Consider the following 17,994-nt stretch of genomic DNA (forward strand, 5'->3'; position numbering starts at 1 on the left):
AATGACATAAAGGCTAGGCTGTGCACGCTCTACGTTGTGTGGAATATCATCTATAATAATGACACAAAGGCTACGCTGTGCACGCTCTACGGGGTGTGGAACATCATCTATAATAATTACATAAAGGCTACGCTGCGCACGCTCTACGTTGTGTGGAACACCATCTATAATAATGACATAAAGGCTGCGCTGTGTACGCTCTACATTGTGTGGAATATCATCTATAATAATGACACAAAGGCTACGCTGTGCACGCTCTGCGGGGTGTGGAACATCATCTATAATAATGACATAAAGAATACGCTGTGCACGCTCTACGTTGTGTGGAACACCATCTATAATAAGTTGGCTGTTCTACATTCTGTGTTGCTCAAAGCCTTGAGTAATGAACCTATTTTTGACACAATTGGCTGGTAAGTCACCCTTTGCCTTGATGACAGCTTTGCATACTCTTGGCATAATCTCAACGAGCTTCATGAGGTAGTCACTTGGAATTCATTTCAATTAACAGGTGTGCCTAGTAAAATGTTAATTTGTGGAAATTCTTTCCTTCTTGATGTGTTTGAGCCAATCAGTTGTGTTGTGACAAGGTATGGGTGGCTCTCATGAGGATTGCCACAGGAAAGGATGACCCAGAGATACATCTGCTGCAGAAGATACTTTCATTAGAGTTAACTGCACCTCAGATTGCAGCCCAAATAAATGCTTCATACAGTTCAAGTAACAGACACATCTCAACATCAACTGTTCAGAGACTGGTTGAGTTGCTGGATGCAAAAACACTGTTTACAAAATCTTTGTTATTAAAGAACAAGAAGGCTTACGCACTGTTTATAAAACATGTGCTTTTCTTTAAAAAACAATGACATTTCTAAGTAACCCCAAACATTTGAAAGGTAGTATACATATACATGATGTATTTTACACCATGTAGGAGCAGTATAGACCTAATCTGTTCATTATATGCATCTACATGATGTATTGTTACACCATGTAGGAGCAGTATAGACCTAATCTGTTCATTATATGCATCTACATGATGTATTGTTACACCATGTAGGAGCAGTATAGACCTAGTCTGTTCATTATATACATCTACATTATGTATTGTTACACCATGTAGGATCAGTATAGACCTAGTCTGTTCATTATATACATCTACATGATGTATTGTTACTCCATGTAGGAGCAGTATAGACCTAGTCTGTTCATTATATACATCTACATGATGTATTGTTACTCCATGTAGGAGCAGTATAGACCTAGTCTGTTCATTATATACATCTACATGATGTATTGTTACTCCATGTAGGAGCAGTATAGACATAGTCTGTTCATTATATACATCTACATGATGTATGTATTGTTACACCATGTAGGAGCAGTATAGACCGACAGTAGCTGGCTACTTATTTAGAATGACCGAATGAAACTGCCTTAAATGTGCTGTAGTAGACATTTTTTATTCGCACTAATCAATCAACACATTCCTGTCTTTGTATGTCTCAATATAATAGTATTATTTAATTAAATCCATTTAAAATAATCTTTATCTGAAAATAAAATATGATCCTCAACTGCGTTTCCCCTCCAGTCAGCAGACGGCGATGTGCGTCTTTCAGGCGATGCTGCCAGCGTGACGTATAATCTAGTGGACGGTTCTTCTGAAACAGCTCGTCAACAACCTCGGTAGCTTGATAGCCAACATAGCCGAAAGATTCAAGCTATTTATACGCTTTCGGTGTATATTAGCTACTGTGTTTTAGACACAGTTGTTGGTGTTTCATACTGGAGAGGGAATGCAAAACAACGACGCTGGACAGAGTGGAATCAGGTGTATCAAAAAGGCTGTTTATTGGTCAAAGATATCTTGTCCTGCCGTTTATCGTGCACGGACCTAAGGAATGTGACTCCTGTGAGGAGTCAGAATAGTTAGGCTGCTCAGCCAGAGTTTACAGCAGAATAATGTAGGTGGAGTCTCGTCGTGTTGATCTTCTGACTGGTCCTGAAGAGTTGGAGGCGGGCCTTGCTCTAGCCAGAGCGGGCCCCCTTGGTGCACAGCAAAGTCCATTGCTCTTGGCACCCGACCAGTAGGGGGGGTAGAGTGTGTGTGTACAGTGCTTCATGAAATGTGCGTGTGTCAAGGAAACGTGGATATTGGTAATGTCTGCTTTAGGCTCAGGTGTTTCTGTCTTTGCAGGAGTGCATGCTGGGTTCAATGCCAGCGAGATAGCTTGGCACTTCTAAGCTCGTTAGTGTTGCAGGATGCTCTTTGTAGTTTTACAGGGGAGTAATATTTGCGTGATGGCAGCTGTGTGTCCTTCGGATAATCATGTTATTGCACACAGGCTCTAGACTTGGCTGAAGACACTGGGCCCAGAGTTATCTGAGGGCATCCGGTTTAACCAGAGCTTTGGTCTGCTAGTAACGCTTTATATTAGATTATTTATATAACACAGTTCTGTCGTATCTACTTGTTAACCTATTTAATTTAATATTAACTTTACATTATTTTGTATTAGTCAGCTATAGTAGCTGGCTGGTTAAGTTAGCATTAGCCTAGTCGCTAATGATATCTAGCTAGCTAACATCCCCGAACATGAGCTCCCTAAACATCTCCCCTCCTGTTAAAGAAGAGGAGGTCTGCTGGACGGAGAAAGAAGCTCTGGGGCTGAACATTGTCGTGAAAGAGGAGAAGGAAGAAGAGGATGTCACAGTAAAACAAGAAGTAGAGGGTGAGGCTGTTACTGTGAAAAAAGAAGAGAAAGACATTATAGTGAAAGAAGAGAAAGAGGAGGATGTCGTTTTTGGAGTGAAGATGGAAGGGGAGATTACTGTCACATTGAAAGATGAAGAGGTGGAGATAGGAGATCTGATTAACACCAGTAAGTACCGCCTTAAATGTGTTATTAATGTTGGATATCTGGAGGTGGCCTGTCAATACCTCTTCAACGGAGGGCTCTAGGATGATGACTGATATGTCTAGAATCAGACGACGTAGAGAACAAGCTACCCCTTGTTTTCTCCGTCCCGTTTCCAAAAAGTTACTTAACATATATATTTGAGAAGGGTCTATCTGCTGGTCGCAGACTGGGGAGCACGGCATGTAGTGATGATTTACTACACACCGTGCCCCCCAATAGTGCCATGCGAGAGTTGGGTTGGCTACACCAAAGATTATGGATATACTGAGAAGATGTCTCTCTGCCCTAAAAAGGGGAGTCGTTGTCCACAAAGCGGCCATGTGGGTTGTCTATCTCCCACATATCCTTTCTTTGGATTGGTGGTTACATCTTATTATTGTAATATATTGTTTATATTCTACGAGGGTTGTTGACGTCAACCGCCTGTATTCAATGGAGAAAGATGCTACGTTACTAGCATGAATATTCATAGCGATCTGATGACAACTCCTATAGTGTTTTTATCAGAGTTGTCGGTATGTCACGTGTCCACATAACAACTTAATCATTATGAAACTTCTGTTAGATCAAGTAAACCTCACGTAGCAAATGAGCCATTAATTTTGTTTTTGGCCAAATTCGACACTTTCCACATTGGGTTGACAATTTTTTCCACTTGGATATAACCTACTGTAACCTACTGGCATGACCTAGAGAGTTACAACCTACTGTAACCTACTGGCATGACCTAGAGATAAAACCTACTGTAACCTACTGGCATGACCTAGAGATAAAACCTACTGTACCCTACTGGCATGACCTAGAGCAGGGGTGTCAAAGTCAAATGGACGGAGGGCCAAATAAAAAATGTAGCTACAAGCCGAGGGCCGGACTGTTCGAATGTTCATTGAAAATTTTTTAAATGACGCATATAGTCTAGTGAACCTAATTGAACCTACTGAAAACCTAACAAATATATTCCAATATGATCAGATAAATAAAGCAATATTTTCTTATGGCTCTGTCAGTAATCTTTAATTTTCAACAGACACAAAAGACAAATTTCCTTTATATAAAAATCCCCATAACATGAACATTAAATGAAAGAAACCGGTATTCAAGGCACCATCAGTAGCCTATATTTTCTATTTTAGCAAAAGTGGGCTAAATTTACTTCAAAGAAAAAAACAATAATAGCAATTTTCTATCATCCACTCAACTGAAATATTTTTAAAATATAATTGGATTGAAATACAATAAAATAAAGTGCAAAAATCTATTAATCAAAAACAACACTTTGTTTAAGGAGAAGTAACATGCAGTGAAAACAAATATTAAACTTTAACTTTTAAACTTGAACTGAGTAAAAACTCTAAATATGTGATTGCACAGTAATGTTCACTTGTTTGAGGTTGAGGGTGATACTTGGTGGTGTCCCATCTTTTCCACAAGTTCATCAATGTTCGGGGTAAGGCTCTGAGCTGAGGAAATCCTCAGAATTGAGTGGAGGTGTTCAGCAGTAAGTCGACTTCTGTGTGATGTTTTGTTCAAGTTCATCAAAGAAAACAGTTGTTCACACAGGTATGTGCTGCCAAACATAGACAACGTTTGAGCAGCCTGGATGCGCAGCTGGGGCATTGTGTCGGGGAGGAAACGGGCGAACTCCGCAGCACCCACTGCCGCATATTTTGCCCTCAGTGCATCATTGCATTGGAGGTCAATCAACTCCATTTGGAGGTTTGGTGGTGAGCTTTCCACGTCAACAGCAAATGGGTTACCGAGCAGTTCCAACCTGCTTTTTTGTGCTTCAAAGTCAGCAAATCGGCGTCGAAAGTCAGCGGCAAGCATACCTATTTTATCAGCCAACTGTGCGCTCGGGAACGCACTGGTAGAGAGCTTCTCTTTCATGGTCTGGCAGCTGGGAAAGTGGCTCAAATTTTCTTTCCGCATCTGCGTCTCCCACAGAGTCAGTTTGGTTTTAAATGCCTTCACTGTACTGTACATATCAGAGATGACACGATCCCGACCCTGCAGCTGCAAGTTCATTGCATTCAGATGACTCGTAATGTCACACAGAAAAGCCATTTCACACAGAAACATTTCGTCTCGGAGTTGTGTTGTGTCTTTCCCTTTGCTGTCCAAGAACAGACAAATCTCCTCACGAAGCTCGAAACATCTTTGAAGCACCTTTCCCTGGCTTAGCCATCGCACCTCTGTGTGATAAGGCAAATCACCATGCTCCGTTTCTAACTCCGTCAGAAATGCCTTGAACTGGCGGTGATTCAAACCTTTGGCTCTGATAAAGTTAACTGTGCGCGTGATGATGCTCATTACATGCTCCATTTTCAAGGCTTTACCGCACAACGCTTCCTGGTGTATGATACAATGATAAGCTGTCAGCTCACCTGTCGCGTTTTCCTCTTGCATCTTTTCCCGTATCTTTGTCACCAGTCCGCTCCTGTGTCCACACATCGCAGGTGCTCCGTCGGTTGTCAAACCCACGAGTTTTTCCCAAGGCAGCTCCATCTCATTTACACATCTTGACACCTCTTCATACAAATCATGCCCCGTAGTTGTGCCATGCATAGGACGTAAAGCCAAAAACTCCTCTGTCACGCTTAGGCTGGAGTCCACTCCGCGGATGAAAATTGACAACTGGGCAATGTCAGAAATGTCGGTGCTCTCATCCACAGCCAAGGAATATGCAATGAAATCTTTTCCCTTTTTCACAAGCTGCTCTTTTAGATTGATGGACAACTGGTCTACTCTCTCGGCAATGGTGTTTCTGCTCAGACTCACATTTAAAAAGAGTTGCCTTTTTTCTGGGCAAACTTCGTCACAAACTTTAATCATGCAGTTTTTGATGAAATCCCCTCCGTAAATGGCCGGGCTGATTTAGCGATCTCTTCTGCCAAAATAAAACTGGCCTTGACAGCAGCCTGGCCTTGTGATTTGGCTTTTTTGAACAGAGCCTGTCGAGATTTGAGGCCTCGTTTTAATTCCTCTGCCTTTTGTAGCCTTTGTTCCATGTCCATATTCTTGTTGTTGTCCGCGTGTTTCGTTTCATAATGTCGTCTCAGATTATACTCTTTCAGTACCGCCACACTTTCTCCACACAGAAGACACACAGGTTTTCCAGCTACCTCCGTGAACAAATACTCCGACTCCCACCTTGTTTGAAACCCCGGTTCTCAGTGTCCACCTTCCGTTTTGCCATTTTTGATGGGTATCTGAAAGTTAATTTTACTGTGATGCTGACAACTGCTGTGCCAATAAATATTGAAATGAAGCAGCCTACTGCTCGGTGCGTCACCGTTGCATTGTGGGAAATGTAGTATTGGTGCGTGTAAAAGATCTGCGGGCTGCCGGCTTGCTGCGGTCTGCGGGCCGGTTCTAATAATAAATCAAGATCATCCCAGGGGCCGTAAAAAACCTTCTCGCGGGCCGGATGTGGCCCGCGGGCCTTGACTCTGACATATGTGACCTAGAGAGATACAACCTACTGTAACCTACTGGCAAGACCTAGAGAGATACAACCTACTGTAGCCTACTGGCTTGACCTAAAATTCCTGTATTTTAAAATAATATTTGACATAATATTGATCATTTGTATCTTCCTATCCACATATGGGATCCCTCTCCTTTGTTATCCTCTCTACACCAATAACATAACTGTACAATAACATAACTACATAACTACTACAATAACATAACTACCAATAACTACTGTGGAACTCCCAATCACAGCTGGATGTGATACTGCCTGGAACCAGGGATTCGAACCAGGGACTTCCACTAAGATGCAGTGGCTTAGACCGCTGCTTCCGCGTGTGTGTTAACTATTAGAATGCTGTACTAGAATGCTTAAAGGGCAGCAACAATTTTAAATATCTGTTTCGTTTTTTTGGGGCAAGGAAGATATTAGCCAATAATGTAATATCGGTGCATCCCTTTATTCTAAAATTGATTCTATTATTTTTAAAAATCCTCATCAATCTACACACAATACCCCATAATGCCATCACAATACCACATAATGCCGTCACAATACCACATAATGCCGTCACAATTCCCCATAATGCCAAAGCAAACACGGGTTTAGATTTTTTGCAAATGTATTAAAACTATTCCCCAGGATAACTAGTCTGAGTAATGTTAGATCCCAGGATAACTAGAGTAATGTAAGTTTCAGATAGTTTAAACCATTTAACCCATAAGAAGGTTTAAATAACATGAAGGGCTTCCCCAGTGTAGTACTGTAGAAACACCCTCCAACATGAAGGGCTTCCCCAGTATAGTACTGTAGAAACACCCTCCAACATGAAGGGCTTCCCCAGTATAGTACTGTAGAAACACCAACATAAAGGACTTCCCCAGTATAGTACTGTTTTAAGGTCATACCAAGGATAATTAGGCTTTCTGATTTTGAATTGTAAGACTCCTTGAAGTATCAAACAAAAATATTCAAAATGTATGTCAAATTATTAGGCCATACTGCTATAACCCATAGGAACACATTGGATAACATTCACAACATGGAACAACAGTAACCATAGTAACACATTGGATAACATTCACAACATGGAACAACAGTAACCATAGTAACATTGTTTCTCCCAAAACATCTAAAGGAAGTTTGTTCTGAAGTGTCTGGTTTCCTCATTAGCAGGGAGGAGTTTCTACAACCAGATATACAACATCCATAACTAGTGGTTTCCTCATTACCCGATATACTACATCCATAACTATCGGGTTCCTCATTAGCAGATATACTACATCCATAACTATCGGGTTCCTCATTAGCAGATATACTACATCATAACTAGTGGTTTCCTCATTACCAGATATACTCCATCCATAACTAGCGGTTTCCTCATTACCAGATATACTCCATCCATAACTAGTGGTTTCCTCATTACCAGATATACTCAGTGGCGGGCCTGGGCCTTCAGTGAGGTCCTACACAGTCCCACCTGAATTAATCCACCTCTTATTACCATCATTATGATGCCATGGCTCTAGACACTATACATTTAGACAGAAACGCAGTATAACCAGGCGTTGCGTCACCTTGAAATTGACATTTTTATTCAGAGAATTGCAGGGGAAGAGTACAATACAATACAGTACAGTTCAACTAATAGGCAAGAACATAGTCGTGTGCAACAGAGTTATATTAGTATTCTTCTTCAATCCATTTCTGGTCCACGAACTTTGAGCTTTAAATCCCCCCCGAAAAAATACAGTCCCTGTTTACCCAAAAACATGACACAATCAATGAGTCTTTTCAATATTTCCCTATTTTTCTTCACCTTTTCATTGTGCAGCTCCGTTGCCCTAAGTGCTTGTTCGTTGAGCAGTAGATCCACTCGGGTGTCCCCAAAAGTTTTCAAAAGCACCATTGCTTGTAAGTGGCCAGCCGTACTTTGGTGTCTCGTTGCTGCCTTGGTTAGACAACTCAAGTTTGGAAAGCCAGTGTGGCTCCAAACACCAAATCGATCACTTGCATTCCCAGCAGTACAGTTTGCAGTGCTTCTCGGAGCCTGTGAGCCATTGATAGCGCTCGTAGTTGGAACTTTGAAAGTGGCGAACAAACCCCTTTCCCGCCTGTGACAGGCTTTGTAGTGTCGGCGTCGGGCGACCTCTCCTTACAATGTCTAACTTTTCTTGAAAAGTTTGTCTTGAGAATGGCGTTAAATTATATCCTCAACCAAATCCATATCTTCTCCTCCTTCCGCCATTGTGGGTTGAAAAAACAGCTTAGTAGTATGCATATTAATTTGTTTATCGAATTCAGTTTCCTAGTTCTGAGGTTCTGCATAGACCTGCCCATAGGACTTGCCTCTCAATATTGGTAATCCAAACAAAAGAAGTGCACGCACTACGCCTGCTTGCTGGCTCCTGTGTAACACTGGCGCCCGCACTGTTTATTCTGAAGGCCTGGGGGCAGATTTTAGACCCCTGGCAACACATGATGGCTGAATATGATTGGATAAAAGATCTAACATAAAGACCAGCCCTCCAAAACTCAACTTGGGGCTGGAAGCAGTGCAACCGAGAGGAAAGCTATGAAATCAAGAGTATAACTCTTACTCTGGGGAATAATTGAATACATATTTGTGGGAAAATATATTTAAAAATATATATATATTCTGATGGTGTTTAGGCCAGCAGAGAAGACCTTGCTGGCCCTGACGGCCCACCACTGGATATACTACATCCATAACTAGTGGTTTCCTCATTACCAGATATACTACATCCATAACTAGTTGTTTCCTCATTAGCAGATATACTACATCCATAACTAGTGGTTTCCTCATTACCAGATATACTCCATCCATAACTAGTGGTTTCCTCAATACCAGATATACCACATCCATAACTAGTGGTTTCCTCATTACCAGATATACCACATCCATAACTAGTGGTTTCCTCATTACCAGATATACTACATCCATAACTAGCTGTTTCCTCATTACCAGATATACTACATCCATAGCTAGTCGTTTCCTCGTTACCAGATATACTTAATCCATAACTAGTGGTTTCCACATTACCAGATATACTGCATCCATAACTAGCGGTTTACATTTACATTTACATTTAAGTCATTTAGCAGACGCTCTTATCCAGAGCGACTTACAAATTGGTGCATTCACCTTATGACATCCAGTGGAACAACCACTTTACAATAGTGCATCTAAATATTTTAAGGGGGGGGTGAGAAGGATTACTTTATCCTATCCTAGGTATTCCTTAAAGAGGTGGGGTTTCAGGTGTCTCCGGAAGGTGGTGATTGACTCCGCTGTCCTGGCGTCGTGAGGGAGTTTGTTCCACCATTGGGGAGCCAGAGCAGCGAACAGTTTTGACTGAGCTGAGCGGGAACTGTACTTCCTCAGTGGTAGGGAGGCGAGCAGGCCAGAGGTGGATGAACGCAGTGCCCTTATTTGGGTGTAGGGCCTGATCAGAGCCTGGAGGTACTGAGGTGCCGTTCCCCTCACAGCTCCGTAGGCAAGCACCATGGTCTTGTAGCGGATGCGAGCTTCAACTGGAAGCCAGTGGAGAGAGCGGAGGAGCGGGGTGACGTGAGAGAACTTGGGAAGGTTGAACACTAGACGGGCTGCGGCGTTCTGGATGAGTTGTAGGGGTTTAATGGCACAGGCAGGGAGCCCAGCCAACAGCGAGTTGCAGTAATCCAGACGGGAGATGACAAGTGCCTGGATTAGGACCTGCGCCGCTTCCTGTGTGAGGCAGGGTCGTACTCTGCGGATGTTGTAGAGCATGAACCTACAGGAACGGGCCACCGCCTTGATGTTAGTTGAGAACGACAGTTTGTTGTCCAGGATCACGCCAAGGTTCTTAGCGCTCTGGGAGGAGGACACAATGGAGTTGTCAACCGTGATGGCGAGATCATGGAACGGGCAGTCCTTCCCCGGGAGGAAGAGCAGCTCCGTCTTGCCGAAGTTCAGCTTGAGGTGGTGATCCGTCATCCACACTGATATGTCTGCCAGACATGCAGAGATGCGATTCGCCACCTGGTCATCAGAAGGGGGAAAGGAGAAGATTAATTGTGTGTCGTCTGCATAGCAATGATAGGAGAGACCATGTGAGGTTATGACAGAGCCAAGTGACTTGGTGTATAGCGAGAATAGGAGAGGGCCTAGAACAGAGCCCTGGGGGACACCAGTGGTGAGAGCGCGTGGTGAGGAGACAGATTCTCGCCACGCCACCTGGTAGGAGCGACCTGTCAGGTAGGACGCAATCCAAGCGTGGGCCGCGCCGGAGATGCCCAACTCGGAGAGGGTGGAGAGGAGGATCTGATGGTTCACAGTATCGAAGGCAGCCGATAGGTCTAGAAGGATGAGAGCAGAGGAGAGAGAGTTAGCTTTAGCGGTGCGGAGCGCCTCCGTGATACAGAGAAGAGCAGTCTCAGTTGAATGACTAGTCTTGAAACCTGACTGATTTGGATCAAGAAGGTCATTCTGAGAGAGATAGCGGGAGAGCTGACCAAGGACGGCACGTTCAAGAGTTTTGGAGAGAAAAGAAAGAAGGGATACTGGTCTGTAGTTGTTGACATCGGAGGGATCGAGTGTAGGTTTTTTCAGAAGGGGTGCAACTCTCGCTCTCTTGAAGACGGAAGGGACGTAGCCAGCGGTCAGGGATAAGTTGATGAGCGAGGTGAGGTAAGGGAGAAGGTCTCCGGAAATGGTCTGGAGAAGAGAGGAGGGGATAGGGTCGAGCGGGCAGGTTGTTGGGCGGCCGGCCGTCACAAGACGCGAGATTTCATCTGGAGAGAGAGGGGAGAAAGAGGTCAGAGCACAGGGTAGGGCAGTGTGAGCAGAACCAGCGGTGTTGTTTGACTTAGCAAACGAGGATCGGATGTCGTCGATCTTCTTTTCAAAATGGTTGACGAAGTCATCTGCAGAGAGGGAGGAGGGGGGAGGAGGATTCAGGAGGGAGGAGAATGTGGCAAAGAGCTTCCTAGGGTTAGAGGCAGATGCTTGGAATTTAGAGTGGTAGAAAGTGGCTTTAGCAGCAGAGACAGAGGAGGAAAATGTAGAGAGGAGGGAGTGAAAGGATGCCAGGTCCGCAGGGAGGCGAGTTTTCCTCCATTTCCGCTCGGCCTTCCGGAGCCCTGTTCTGTGAGCTCGCATTGAGTCGTCAAGCCACGGAGCGGGAGGGGAGGACCGAGCCGGCCTGGAAGATAGGGGACATAGAGAGTCAAAGGATGCAGAAAGGGAGGAGAGGAGGGTTGAGGAGGCAGAATCAGGAGATAGGTTGGAGAAGGTTTGAGCAGAGGGAAGAGATGATAGGATGGAAGAGGAGAGAGTAGCGGGGGAGAGAGAGCGAAGGTTGGGACGGCGCGATACCATCCGAGTAGGGGCAGTGTGGGAAGTGTTGGATGAGAGCGAGAGGGAAAAGGATACAAGGTAGTGGTCGGAGACTTGGAGGGGAGTTGCAATGAGGTTAGTGGAAGAACAGCATCTAGTAAAGATGAGGTCGAGCGTATTGCCTGCCTTGTGAGTAGGGGGGGAAGGTGAGAGGGTGAGGTCAAAAGAGGAGAGGAGTGGAAAGAAGGAGGCAGAGAGGAATGAGTCAAAGTTAGACGTGGGGAGGTTAAAGTCGCCCAGAACTGTGAGAGGTGAGCCGTCCTCAGGAAAGGAGCTTATCAAGGCATCAAGCTCATTGATGAACTCTCCGAGGGGACCTGGAGGGCGATAAATGATAAGGATGTTAAGCTTGAAAGGGCTGGTAACTGTGACAGCATGAAATTCAAAGGAGGCGATAGACAGATGGGTAAGGGGAGAAAGAGAGAATGACCACATGGGAGAGATAAGGATCCCTATGCCACCACCCCGCTGACCAGAAGCTCTCGGGGTGTGCGAGAACACGTGGGCGGACGAAGAGAGAGCAGTAGGAGTAGCAGTGTTATCTGTGGTGATCCATGTTTCTGTCAGTGCCAAGAAGTCGAGGGACTGGAGGGAGGCATAGGCTGAGATGAACTCTGCCTTGTTGGCTGCAGATCGGCAGTTCCAGAGGCTACCGGAGACCTGGAACTCCACGTGGGTCGTGCGCGCTGGGACCACCAGATTAGGGTGGCAGCGGCCACGCGGTGTGGAGCGTTTGTATGGTCTGTGCAGAGAGGAGAGAACAGGGATAGACAGACACATAGGTTTCCTCATTACCAGATATACTACATCCATAACTAGCGGTTTCCTCATTACCAGATATACTACATCCATAACTAGCTGTTTCCTCATTAGCAGGGAGGAGTTTCTCAGCTAAAATATACTACATCCATAACTAGCAGTTTCCTCATTATCAGATATACTACATCCATAACTAGCGGTTTCCTCATTACCAGATATACTACATCCATAACTAGCGGTTTCCTCATTACCAGATATACTACATCCATAACTAGCGGTTTCCTCATTACCAGATATACTACATCCATAACTAGTGGTTTCGTCATTAGCAGGGAGGAGTTTCTGCAACCAAATTGCGTGTGCTTCACCCTCATGCCGCAATTTTAGCAAACACAGAAAGGGGCCTGTATTGGCGACCAAAAGTCGTCTGGCACATTGCTTAGGGTTTCAACAACTTTAATAACTTTATTTTTAGCCTTCTATCATAGATGTTACTACTAATGTGAAAATAAGACTAAATATGACTATTGTTGCTAGTTTTAAGATAATTGTCAAATCATTTTAACCTTAATTATACGTCAATTGTTGTACAACGTCGTGGCTACGCTGTTGGCATCACCTTTTACAGTGGATTTCCACTGCTGTGGGCCTTTAACCATCTGTCTGACTTTTTGTTCACACAGGAGAGAGACGGGACTACCGTGGGTCATCTGGGAAGCCTAAACAACCTCATGATGTTGACGAGGCAGAGAAGAGTCTCTACAGATCAGAACACGTCAAGAAACAGCAGCAGAGATCCACAGGGAAGGGAACTCACTGCTGCTCTGACTGTGGGAAGAGAATCACCTCATCAGGCATTAAAATTCATCAGAGAATCCACACAGGAGAGAAACCTTACGGCTGTGATCAATGTGGGAAGAGTTTTGTTCAATACAGCCATCTGAAGATACACCAGAGAACACACACAGGAGAGAAATCTTATAGCTGTACTCAATGTGGTAAGAGTTTTAGTCATTCAACCAGCCTGATACCACACCAGAGAACACCCACAGGAGATAATCCTTATAGCTGTGATGAATGTGGGAAGATTTTTACTACATCTAGAAATCTGACTCTACACCAGAGCATACACACAAGAGAGAAATCTTTTAGCTGTACTGAATGTGGGGAGAGTTTTAGTCATTCAACCAGCCTGATATCACACCAGAGAACACACACAGGAGAAAAACCTTATAGCTGTGATCAATGTGGGAAGAGATTTACTCAGCTAAGCATCCTGATATCACACCAGAGAACACACACAGGCGAGAGATCTTATAGCTGTTCTCAATGTGGGAAGGGTTTTACTCAGCTAAGCAACCTGATTTCACACCAGAGAACAAAACTGTTTTAATGGTGGAACAAACTCCCTCACGCGCCAGGACAGCGGAGTCAATCACCACCTTCCGCACCTGAAACCCCACCTGAATTTCCTTCTCACCCCCCCCCCCCTTAAAATATTTAGATGCACTATTGTAAAGACTGGATGTCATAAGGTGAATGCACCAATTTGTAAGTCGCTCTGGATAAGAGCGTCTGCTAAATGACTTAAATGTAAATGTAAATGTAACACACACAGGAGAGAAACCCTATAGCTGTGGTCAATGTGGGAAGAGTTTTGCTACATCTGGGCAGCTGACTATACACCAGTGAACACACACAGGAGAGACATCCTGTAGCTGAAATACATGTGGGAAGAGTTTTACTCAGTCCAACAGCCTGGTACAACACCAGAGAACACACACAGGAGAAACCTCTTAGCTTTGACCAGAGATAATCTGATAAAAGATTTCAGATCAAATATCAGAAAGTACATACAGGAAGGAGTTGTTTCATGATATCAATGAATTACTGTCAATGTTTTAACATTGTACTAGGAGTATTTTAATCATGTCACAATGTAGAAGCCTAAATGTTTGCCCCCTTATCAATTGATATCAACATGATATGGATATTAGCGTTCGGGGGAAAAATCCAGGCTCTGAATTGAAAGTTGTGTTGAGTTGTGTTACACTTACCACGTTGGTGACCCACTGCAGTTTATAAGGAGCTTGTTTAAAAAATACAAATAACATGATTATTGTGGCAGATGTTTGTGTATATAGCACATGTTATGTTTAGGTTTTCAATTTATCCCAAACTGTTTCTGCGTATTGGTTATTGATTTGGACACATTAACACTGTTTTGACATCGGGCTTTCCCACCGAGCAGAATGTAATTGAAAGACGTTCAAAAGAAGACTATGCCCGACGTCCAATATACGTTCGGTTGAAAATATGTATTTTGGGGTAATTTCTTTCAATCACTTGAAAATAACTTAATTTCAACTAACTTGCAGGTATCCTAGTGGTTAGAGCGTTGGGCCGTCATTGTAAGCCAGAATTTGTTCTTAACTGACTTATTTACAATGACGGCCTACCAGGGAGCAGTGGGTTAACTGCCTTGTTTAGGTGCAGAATGACAGATTTTTACCTTGTCAGCTTGGGATCCAGTCCAGCAACCTTTCGGTTCCTGTTAAATGAAGGTTGAAATAAATAAATAAATACACATGGACACAGTATAATAAATTGGTCTATAATCAATTTTATTAACCATCTTTCATCACTCCAGTATTTCTTGACAACATTCAATTGCTAATTGTCTTTATTCCACTGAAGACGCATGTCTCAAATCACCTCATATTTCAAACATTCAGCCTGACAAAAGATACATGTTTTATTATTCAATGCCTGACAATTAAGTGAATTATTGCCAATACATATTAACAAAGGGGTGTACATTTGATCACATTTTATTGTGACTGCACGTTTTTCTGTATTGGAGATGGGGTTTTGTTTGGACTCATTCCAAGTGGACTAGAAGCTAGTGAGTTTTTAGGAAGATGAGACTTCTAGAAGCTAGTGAGTTTTAGGATTCTATAGAAAGAAAAATGAGAAAATGGTATATTATTATTTAGAAATGTTTTTTTTTTCTTGTTTTTAATTGTTGACAGCCATTAGACGCCGTGTTTATATTGGTGAAGGTGAAGCATTGTAGTTGATTATAATGTGAAATGGAAGTTTTTGGTGGTAAGCAAACTTGTCCAACAAAAATATAGGATATATTTGTTGTCTTAAGGTGGAAGGTGTTACAGGCTTTGGTTTTCCCATTTATGTTTTTGAGGTTGGACTTTAGCATGTAGGACGAACTGATTGGTGCCACCTCGTTCGTCAGTATGTGTTTCACCTGTGCTGGTTTGTCCATCTCGTTAGTGGGAAGGTGTTTCACCTGAGCTGGTCCAGGTTCTATTTAAGATTGTCTGGCCCAGTACTCCAGTTGTCTTGATAGATGTGGAGAGTCAACAACTTTAGTTGCTCCACCTTTTTCTATTAAAGATGTTTTTCATTTCAGGTTGAAGCTTCTTTCTGAAGAGAGCTTATTTTTTTAAATGAATCAATACAAGCAAACAAGATCGTTTCCGGGTATTGGTATGGCAAATACCTTACGATTTGCCTGGACTGAAAAGGAGATGGAACCGTGGAGTAGAGAGACATTTGGAAGGACCATTTTGATGGGATGCCTCAGGATAGAGGTGAAGGAAGTGCTCTGCCTTCAAGGGAACCCGAATGAGAAGGCTTTCGATGTGACGTTTCACAAAGAAGAAAAACATGAAGTAATGAAGATGGCAAAAGAAGCGGAGAAAACGGGACCCCTGTGCCATTATGCGGTGACCAGCCTGGCGAAGAACAACTTCAGGGTGGTCACCGTAACCATGTACAATCCGCATGTGAAAGATGAAGAGGTGAGGGCCTTTCTGGGAAGGTACATGGACAATGTCTCCTCAGCGAGGTATCTCAGGGACTCCCTGGGTTTCTGGAATGGAAAGAGAGGTTTCCAGGCGTTACTCAGGGAGTCCCCGAAGAGTGTGGATGGCTACCTCCATCCTCCGGCGATGTTCTCCCTGGGGGCTGACAGGGGAACACTATACTATGCACGTCAGCCCCCGTCCTGCAGGCGTTGTATGGCCTATGGCCATATCCTGCCCTCGTGCAGCGCCAAGAGGTGTCGATTTTGTGGGTCGGAAGAGCACGAGGCCAAGGAATGTGACGAGCCCAAGGCTTGCCACGGCTGTGGTTCCAGAGAACACCTGTGGCGTGATTGCCTGGCTCGTCACAGGTCTTACGCGTCTGCAGCTGGGGGGGAGCGGGGGATGGGGGGAGAAAAGAAAGGACGCGTGCGGATTGTACGGATGGCACAGGGGAAAGGACGGAGAAGGACGAAGAAGGGAAGAAGGAAGAGGCGAGAAGAAAGGAGTGAAGATGGAAAGAAGGAGAGAAGAAAAAGAAGGCGGAAGGAGCGGAGAAGAGGGAGAGTGGGACAGTGGTGAGAGAAGGAGTGGAAGAGGGAGCGGTGACAGTGACTGGGACGGAGGGAGGTGTGGAGATGGGGGGGAGGGGGTGGGAGGGGGAGATGGGGGGAAAGGAGTGGGGGTACAGCCTGCCAGGCTTCCTCGAGGTCGAAATGAGGGATTTGGTGGAGGATTTAGCGGGGATGGGACGTTGTGTCTCCCCGCTACCTCCTTCACCAAAGAAGAAAGGGATGAAGAGGGGGAGCTTGGCAGGAAGTGAGAGGGAGGGAGGTGTGGAGGGGGAGGGGGGGCTAAGACAGTGGCGGGGGGGGGGTTTTGTCCTCCCGGTTTGCCTCAGCCCCTTGCATTTTAGTGGATGACCCCAGTGAGGGGTCGGTGGGCTGTTTGCTAGAGGGATCCCAACTCCTGTTTGAGGAGGTGGGGTCCCCTACATGCAGCCCCGAGGCAAGCAGGGAGGGGGGGATGGTGGGTGGGGAGGGAGGACCCAACACACTGCCTGGGTCATGGGTTGGGATGGAGGACGGGGGGGGGGGCGTCAGGAGAGGAGAGGACGTCCCCGCTGGTGGAGATGGAACAGGGGAGCATCGGGTGAGTCTCCTGTTTTTTTCCTTGGTTTTGGGGTTTTTATTTGTTGTTAATAATTAAATGAATAGTTCTGTTTCTTTTTTTAGTCTAAATGTTAGGGGGTTAAGGAATAATGTTAAAAGGAGGGCGGTTTTTTGTTATTTAGAGGGTGTGGGGTTTGATTTCTGTTTTTTACAGGAGGTTCACCTGAGGGATGGTGGGGATGTGTGTAGATGTAAGAGGGAGTGGGATAAGGGGGAATCTTTTTGGGGCATAGGAGGGGTGCACTCAACAGGAGTAGGGATTTTGTGTGGGCATAGAGAGGTTAGAATAGAGAACACTTTTGTAATAATGCAGGGTAGGGTTTTGGGGATAGATGTTAAGTTTAGAGAAGCTAGATATAGGTTAATTGGGGTGTATGGGCCACAGGTGGCGGCAGACAGGAGGGAGATGGTGGACTGTCTGGCGCCCCTGTGTGTTACAATCAGG

At 44.5% G+C, this 17,994-nt stretch overlaps 1 protein-coding gene across 3 annotated transcripts; it reads left to right on the forward strand.

Annotated features, from left to right (window-relative positions):
• Positions 1 to 1,679: 1,679 nt before the first annotated feature.
• LOC124015810 (gastrula zinc finger protein XlCGF17.1-like) lies at positions 1,680 to 16,755 on the forward strand. 3 transcript variants are annotated; one of them, XM_046331295.1, is made up of 3 exons: positions 1,680 to 2,885; positions 13,237 to 13,857; positions 14,172 to 15,921. In XM_046331295.1, the coding sequence occupies exons 1-3, from the start codon at positions 2,600 to 2,602 to the stop codon at positions 14,243 to 14,245; spliced, it is 981 nt and encodes a 326-aa protein (XP_046187251.1). In that variant the 5' UTR covers positions 1,680 to 2,599; the 3' UTR covers positions 14,246 to 15,921. The 3 variants fall into 3 exon arrangements, with proteins under 3 accessions (XP_046187251.1, XP_046187250.1, XP_046187252.1); XM_046331294.1 differs by having other exon boundaries at positions 13,237 to 13,930; positions 14,161 to 15,919; XM_046331296.1 differs by lacking the exons at positions 13,237 to 13,857; positions 14,172 to 15,921 and adding an exon at positions 15,984 to 16,755.
• Positions 16,756 to 17,994: the final 1,239 nt, after the last annotated feature.

The sequence above is a fragment of the Oncorhynchus gorbuscha genome, linkage group LG26 (genome assembly GCF_021184085.1).
Source record: "Oncorhynchus gorbuscha isolate QuinsamMale2020 ecotype Even-year linkage group LG26, OgorEven_v1.0, whole genome shotgun sequence".
Lineage (NCBI taxonomy): Eukaryota > Metazoa > Chordata > Actinopteri > Salmoniformes > Salmonidae > Oncorhynchus > Oncorhynchus gorbuscha.